The 8,284-nt window shown below is 46.5% G+C and overlaps 1 protein-coding gene across 1 annotated transcript in view; it reads left to right on the top strand.

The window, feature by feature from the left end:
• LOC104996291 (cationic amino acid transporter 3-like) overlaps window positions 1–2,707 on the top strand; it is a 15,792-nt gene extending 13,085 nt beyond the window's left edge. Inside the window, exons 5-12 of the mRNA XM_010850512.1 lie at window positions 277–389; window positions 560–782; window positions 953–1,092; window positions 1,193–1,295; window positions 1,484–1,683; window positions 1,876–2,042; window positions 2,313–2,421; window positions 2,586–2,707. Coding sequence (XP_010848814.1) covers window positions 277–389; window positions 560–782; window positions 953–1,092; window positions 1,193–1,295; window positions 1,484–1,683; window positions 1,876–2,042; window positions 2,313–2,421; window positions 2,586–2,707 — 1,177 coding nt within the window. The remainder of the gene's footprint in view (window positions 1–276; window positions 390–559; window positions 783–952; window positions 1,093–1,192; window positions 1,296–1,483; window positions 1,684–1,875; window positions 2,043–2,312; window positions 2,422–2,585) is intronic.
• The last annotated feature ends 5,577 nt before the right edge of the window (window positions 2,708–8,284 follow it).

Genomic DNA, 8,284 nt, shown 5'->3' with positions numbered 1-8,284 from the left:
CCTGGGTTGGGAAGATCCCCTAGAGAAGGAAATGGCAACCCACTCTGGTATTCTTGCCTGGGATATCCTATGGACAGAGGAGCTTAGAGGGCTACGGTCCAGGAGGGTGCAAAAGAGTAGGACATGACTTAGTGACAAAACAACAGCAACAAAGAGACCTGGGCTGATGGATCCAAGTGATGAGGGTCCAGGATTCGTGGTATTAAGGGAGGAGTCCAGTAGAGATGGCTCAACACATCTCACCCATGTCCTTCCTCATTCCTTCTCTCATCATAGCTTGGACCCTCTGGGTTCTGGAGGGTTCATGCCCTTTGGCTTTGAAGGAATTCTCCATGGGGCAGCAACATGTTTCTACGCATTTCTTGGTTTTGATTCCATTGCCATGAGAGGTAACGTGGTCACGGTGTGTCCCATCAGAAGGTTGGGCACAGTTTGGGCTTCTCTTGGGTGTAGGGGTTGGTAGTAGGTTAGCCTGTTCTTGAAGATTCAAGAGGGAATTTGATTTTGTGCTTTCATCCCAGTATGTTTTCCTGACTCAGCATTTCCGCCCTTCCTGCAGGGGAAGAAGCCCTAAATCCTCAGCATTCCATCCCCTTCAGCATCATGATTTCTCTCTTCATCTGCTTTTTGGCATATTTTGGAGTCTCAGCGGCACTCACCCTCATGGTACCCTACTACCAGATTCAGCCCAAGAGTCCTTTGCCGCAGGCTTTTCTCCATGTAGGGTGGGGCCCTGCCAGATATGTGGTGGCTGTTGGCACCCTCTGTGCTCTTACATCCAGGTCAGTGTTGTGGTTTTCTACCCATCTACTGTCAGATGCTCAGGTATCCCAGCCCTTGGGATTGAGAGACAAGAGAGAAAGACATCTTACCCCATGTAGACCAGGGAGAGGATGCCCTGGCCTCTCCTGCTTCTCCATGTCCTCTCACATGTCCCCATTTCCTCTCCCAGCCTCCTGGGTACCATGTTCACCATGCCTTGGTTGATCTACGCAATGGCAAAGGATGGGCTCCTTTTCCAGGGACTTGCCTGGATCTATGATCGCACAGGCACCCCCGTCATAGCCATCATGGCTTCTGGAAACATTGCAGGTGAATAAAAAGAATCTACTCCTTCTCTGAATCAACTTCCCAAACTTGCAGCAGTTACTCACTCTCTCCCTTCCCCACCTTGTCTATGCCGTCACTCCAGGGGTCATGGCATTACTCTTCGAGTTCATGGATCTTGTGGATCTTGTATCTGTTGGGACCCTGCTTGCTTATTCCCTGGTGATTTTTTCTGTGCTTGTCCTCAGGTGAGACCCCACTACACCTTGACTGGGGGCTTTGGGCTCTTGGAGATTGATGGGGAGGTAATTATCTTCTGCCTTCCTGCTGCTTTTTAAATGTCCTGGTCCACTTAGCTGGGAGTAGATAGATTAGATTGTCCAATGTTGGATGAGTAGGAGCTGCTGTTATTATTGCTGTAATACCTCTAATTCAGATACCAGCCATATCAGATCTTAAGCAAGAAGGAGAAAACAGAAGACAAAATTGAGATGAAGTCTGAAATTGAAGGAAGTCCTTTGAACTCTGGACCTGAAGCAGGAACCTCAAACATTCTAAAGAGTCTGTGGTTCCCTCCCAGCACCATCCCCACCCGGAAATCTGGGCAGATTGTCTATGGATGTGCCTCCCTGATTGGTGAGCAGTGGGATTTCTTTTTGATGGCATTCTCATATTGGCAGGGTAGGGTGGAAATGTATCTTTTTCATTGATGAGGACACTTATCATGGCCCTTCCTGCTGTGGGCAGCCGGGGGAGGGGTGTGACCCCAGGTCCTGACATCTTTGTCTTCTGAGTCCAGCCTGTTCTCCTCCTCCTTGACCCTTGCAGTTCTCCTGCTGACCATCCTGAGCCTGCTCCTGGCCCAGTGGTCCAGCCAGGTGTTCTCTGGAGACCCCGGGCTCACAACAGTGGCTGTGCTGCTGCTGCTGCTCATCACTGGGGTCACGGTCATCATCTGGAGGCAGCCCCAGGACCCCACTTATCTTTATTTTAAGGTAGGTGATCTTATGTGCCCAAAATGTCCACCTTTAGTTTATGAAGTCTGCATGCTTTGAGGTCTAAACATCCTTTGCTGGACCAGGGAAGAAGGGGAGTTACTGAAACCACTGGACTCTTCCCTGATCCACACTCGGTGCTTTACAAATCCAATCTAAGAGGCACTGAACACATCCCCAGTGATAATGGAATCTCCCATCCACATGGAGTAGTGTCTCCCTTTCAGATGTCTGGGGTGTGTTCAGGGATGAACTGACTCTGCCCCACAGGTCCCTGCTCTGCCTGTCCTCCCACTGGTCAGCATCTTCGTGAACATTTACCTGATGATGCAGACGACCTCTGGGACCTGGGCCTTATTTGGCATCTGGGCAGCAATTGGTAAGAGGCTTCCTTGGAAAATAGGACCCCTTGAGTGACTGAACCTAATCCTTTTCCTACCACCTCTCCCTAAACTGTCAGATGCTATGACAGGAGGCCTATTGGGCACTTATAAGGGGGGAGAGCACCTAAATTCCCTTCCTATCATCTCATTTCCCTACTAGGATCTGTCATATACTTTGGATATGGGATCCGACACAGCCTGGAGGAGAACAATGAGCAACAGCCACCAGCCTCCACCTCCCAGACTCTTGACAAAAACATCCTTGGTGCTGGGTCATCTTAACCGCAGGAAGTAGATGCTGTATGGAATCCCTCCATGCACTGAAGGATCTGCTGGTTCAAGGACACTCTGAGCCTCTACGGAGTATGAGTGTGGGATGCATTTACAGCCATGAATTTTTTGCCAACAGACAAAGCGACTTTAAATACTGCACATTTTTTGGCTGCAGAGCATAGCTTGTGGGCGCTTAGTTCCCCGACCAGAGAATGAACCCCAGGGCCACAGGACTGATATCACCAAGTCCTAACCACTGGACCTCTAGGGAATTCCTTAAGTCTTACAATTTTTATGTAAGTTTTTTAAAATATCATATGTATACAGAAAAATGCATGCTTCATAAGTGTGCAGCAAGATACATTTTCACCAGGAAATTATCACAATGTAATCAGCAACCAGAGGAAGAAATAAAAATACTAACCTGCACATAGGAAACAACTACTCAGCCGTTAAAAAAGACCTAAAGTCTCCACCACAGCGTAGGCCACTCCATTACATCTTGTGTGGTTGGCTTTAAAAAAAAATTTTTAAGTATTTTACATCAACTATTTCAATTTTTTATATGTTAATCTAACAGTCCACCACTTCCTCTAAGCTCCATTATGAAGGTGTATGCCCAGTGTTTCAGCATGTGGGTCACTTGATGCAGGTCAGAATCTAGTCAGCCCTTCAGCAGTACCCCCATCCCTGCTTCACCCTCCACTTCCTGTTCCAGGTTTTCTTTCATGAGGAGCAGAGCTCCTGACCTCCTAGATCAAGTGTCATTTCTCTGCCTATGTCCTCAGCTCTCCCAGCAAATGGAGCTCCTTGAAGAAGGGGACCAAGTCATATCCCCTTTATCCTCTTTGTGCAAGGCTGGATGCAGGCATGATGCTTGTTAAATGCTTTCGTTGCTTGAATTCACATCGGAGATGGTAAGCTCCCCTTCCCCTTGTTGGGGTCCAGCTGGGGTTGGGGTCCCCCCACACTGGAGTGTCTCAGATCATGTGAAGACTGTGGGGAGTCAAGTAGTATAAAAGAGACTAGGTGAGATCAGGGTTTAAGTGGGTTCCCCAGATTTATAGCCCTATTTTCCCAGAGTCCTTGATGATCATATGAATTCAAGTGTTTGTGAAAATAATCAATATAACGGGAATAAGCAAGAGTTTTATTTGAGCCAAAATGAGGACTATAGTCTGGGAGACAGACTCTCAGATAGCTCTGGGGAATTGTTCCACTGAAGCACAGTTTCCAGCATCATCTTATACTTCATCCAAACAAAGAACACACATCAACCTGACAGGGTGTATTCCATCAAGATTTCCAAAGAGACAGACTGAGTACATAGACAGTGAGGCAACGAACTGTATGCTGATGGCTGGGAAGGGAACCTTATCTTCCAGGGAGTGTTAACGTGGACGCCATGAGAAGGGAGTTATTCATTCTTATCTTCAAAACAGATGTTCTTTACCTCAGTGGTTAAAGAAGATGAGCTGTGAGGGTCTGACAGGCTGTTTTAATTCACACAAAGTTCCAGCTGAACCATGCATAAGTCAAATTGACTTCCTCGTATTTCAATATGTCAACATCTTCTCCATCACAAGCAGGTAAAAATCTTAGATCCACATGATCCAGCAATTCTACCTTGGAGGGTGTACTCAGAAAAATTGAAACCACACTCTGGAAGAGGCATTTGTGCATCCATGTTCATAGCAGCATTTCTCACAATAAAACATGGAAGAAAACCAAGTGCCCATTGATCAAAGCATGGCTAAGCCCATGTGGTACGTGCCCACAGTAGAGTGTTATTAGCGTTAAAAAGGAAGGGGATTCTAACACATGCTACAACGTGGATCCTAGCGGACATTCTTCTAAGTAAAATAAGCCTGTCCAGAAAGGACATATACTGTCTCATTCCACTGAAATGAAGAACCTGGAGCTGTCAGAGTCATAGCGACAGAAAGTAGAAGAGTGACTGCCAGAAACTGGGAATGGAGAAAGGAGAGAATTTTGTTGAATCGGTACAGAGTTTCAATTTTGCTGAATGGAAAAAGTCCTGGAGTTCGGTTGCACAAAAAGTGAATGTATTTAATGTGACTGAACTGCACACTTAAAATGATTAAACTAGTCAGTTTTATGTTATGTGTATTTTACCACACACACAAAATTTTGGAACCTCCCCTGAGTGTAACCACAGAGGAGTCAAGCTGATAGCAACTCTGCAGATGCTCCCCACCCATCCAGCCCCATCTCCACCCCAACAACCCAGGGGTTCAGGACTGTCTTCTGTGCTCAGGACTCCCCATTTTGGTTCTTGGAGGTGCCTCAGCTCCTACCCTGCATGGCTAAACTCGGCCTCCCTGATTGACCCAGTGCTCCAGGCTCTGCTCCAAGGATCCAATAAGTCTTGGGTCATGCTCTCCTGGAGGAGACTGGACGCTGAGTTCACATCCTCCCAAAGAGACCTCTGCAACCCCAGAGTGCAGGGGGTCAGCCTGGCCCCTGACTGAGGGTGGAGAGACCCGTTTTCCAGATGAAAGCAGGAGCTGGGAGCTGTGTATGTTTGTGTTGAGGGGAAACAGGTTAGGTGTGGGAGACGGGATCAAATCTGGATGCTCTTTTTTTGTCTGGAGTTAAAACAATATCAAAGATTGCCCACATAGAGGATTTATGATATGCAGGCCACTTCATTTCAGTCTCCTGTCAGCACCCCATAATTGGAGGCTCCTCCTCCTTGAATATGGAAGAGACCATCAGGGACTTGAGAACCTGTGGGTTTTGGTACCCATGGAGGAGGCCGTCATGGTGATTTATATTAAACCACCTTGCAATACATTATACCCAGCAACTCTGTGAAGCTCGCTGTATTATTTATCATTGGCAGCAATTTTGTTAAATGGTTGTTAAAATACACATGACAAAATTTACTACCTTAACCGTTTCAGAGTTTTCAGTAAATCGTATTTACATTGTCGAGCAACCAACCTCTAGAAAACTTTTCATCTTATAAAACTGAAACTGTGTCCCCATTTGGCAATTACTTCCCATTCTCCTCTTCACCAAAGCCCCAGACCAACTACCACTCTACTTTCTGTCTCTACGAATTTGACTACTCTGGGTACTTCATAGAAGTGGTATCATATAATATTTGTGTGTGTGTGTGTGACTGTCTTATGTCACTTACCATAATGTTCTCAAGACTCCTCAGTGTTGTAGCTTGAGTCAGAATTCCCAATCATTTCTTTTAAGGCTGCACAATATTCCGCTATACATACAGACCACACTCCTTCGTGGATGAACACTTGGTTTGCTTCCGTCTTTCAGCTGTGGGGAACAATGCTGCTATGAACATATGTGTACAAATATTGTACACTGTTTTGAAATACTATTTCCATTTGTTTTGGGTATACATCCATAGAGGGAATGCTCGATAATTGCTGTGTCCAGCACAACGGGTGAGAAAGACCAGAGTAATGAAAAGACAGACACGTATAATTTGGCAAGCGGGGAGTCAGGGGCCCTGCTGCTCTCCATGGCAGGAAGACAAAATGACTCCTTTCAGCCCGCACTTTTATTGGCAGAAGTCCCGTGAGAGCACTTGGAAACAGCTATACTGGGGAGTTTGATCAGTGCACCATAAAGGGGGAGGCAAGTTAAGGCCCTGCTGTTGATCAGGAACATCTTGGTTTGTTTCCATGGAGACGGAGGCAGGGGCAGGCAGTGAAGCGGAGCAGAGAGTATGTCCCTTCGGCTCGCTCACTAGGACAATCACAGGGTGCGATATGCTGCACCCTCCAGTCATGGGGCAGGTTCTGGTCTCTGCTCCGCCAGGCTGCAACATCACCCCCTTTTGGTCTTGACTGCAGGGCCATCGTGGTCAATAACGATGAGTCTCAGGGGACTATCTCCTTGATCTGAGGCTGAATCTGCAGACTATGAGAAGGAGTAAAGCACAAGCATTAGTACTCAGGTTCCCCGTAGACCTCCTCCGAAGCCTTTGATTACATTTAGTGGGTTATGTTTTTGGAAAGAATCTTCAATTTTAGTCAGAACTTCTGAGGCTGGGGTGGCCTGAAGGTGGGCTTGACTGGTTATGGTAACCTGTTCCTGGAGATGGGCGATGTCTAATGACACATTGCTCCAAGCTCCTTGGAGGTGATTTTTTTTTTTTAACCAAATCCCAGGTATGTGTAGTCATTATATTTAAGGGGAGTTACACAGTAGTGAGTAACATTCCAGTGGGAAACAAACTGTTGCTGGTTAAGTGTAGGCTCCGTATCTGTTCTCCCATCCCATCTCCCATAGCAGTGTGTTCTTAGTAGCAGCTAACTCAGATTCAAATCGGGTGTCAATTCTTAACTGAGTATTCCACACGTGGGAAGCATTTTGTACCTAGTCATTGACAAGGTGCTGTGTCTGCACGGTCAATACCAGGGCAGTGGTTGCAACAACAGTAGCAGTCACTAGAACGACAAGGATATAATTCCTGCAATCAACATCCCCAAAAAGCATTTAAATGCAATGCACCAGGGAATCAAGTGTCTGGATAATTAAATGCACGCCGGGTATTGCCTCCCAAGGTTCGGTTAAGTTAACCGGAAGCCAGGCAGCGGGCATGCATTGAAGGACAAGCACAGAATTGCGCTGTATTACAGCATGATTTATGCAGTAATACAGTCTGCAAGATGTACGTGTCACATTCTATATATTATTTTCATTTTTAATGTAAGGATTCCCTACTAAGAACACTTGTGTGAAAGCCACATACAGTGACTCCTAAGGTCTGACTCTCAGTCACTGTAAGAGTGTAGTTATCCTTGTTTTTAGACTAATTGCTAGCAGAAATATGGACTGGATAGAAGGGGAGAGCTACCTTTCAAATATGCATGTGTAAAGGACTCGATTTTTTTAGTAGGCTAATGCTAAGTCACTTCAGTCGTGTCCGACTCTGTGCGACCCCATAGACGGCAGCCCACCAGGCTCCCCCGTCCCTGGGATTCTCCAGGCAAGAACACTGGAGTGGGCTGCCATTTCCTTCTCCAATGCATGAAAGTGAAAAGGGAAAGTGAAGTCGCTCAGTCCTGTCCGACTCTTAGCGACCCCATGGATTGCAGCCTACCAGGCTCCTCCATCCATGGGATTTTCCAAGCAAGAGTACTGGAATGGGGTGCCATTGCCTTCTCCATTTTTAGTATCAATATATTATATCTTAGGAGCAGCCTTCATGCCGAACAATGGGACCGGAATTTTGAATAAATGCTTATGTTTTACTTTGCACAGGCACAGACTGCCGTTTCAGGGCTATGCAGTTGCGTCCAAGGGCTCGACTGTGAGGTCCTCAATCATAAAATGTAAGATTGGCAGCACGAATCTGATGAGGACGAGGGACCACACTGTCCTCACAATGCAGCCCCTGTTCAGACGCATCCCATACTTTGTCTTCTAATGGGTGGATCCCAGGACAGAGGCTACAGGTCATGTGGTCCTGCCCTTTATAATACTTCCAGCCAATATCGTGTATATTTGAGCTGTTTGATTATCATGTGTGGGCACAATATTTATCCAAGTTTGAGTATGGACATTAAGGCAATTGGAGCCACTGCC

The sequence above is a fragment of the Bison bison genome, unplaced genomic scaffold (genome assembly GCF_000754665.1).
Source record: "Bison bison bison isolate TAMUID 2011002044 unplaced genomic scaffold, Bison_UMD1.0 scf7180017851357, whole genome shotgun sequence".
Taxonomy (NCBI): Eukaryota; Metazoa; Chordata; class Mammalia; order Artiodactyla; family Bovidae; genus Bison; species Bison bison.
The sequence above is the reverse complement of the archived record's forward strand: the minus strand, read 5'-3'. Positions and strand labels throughout refer to the sequence as shown.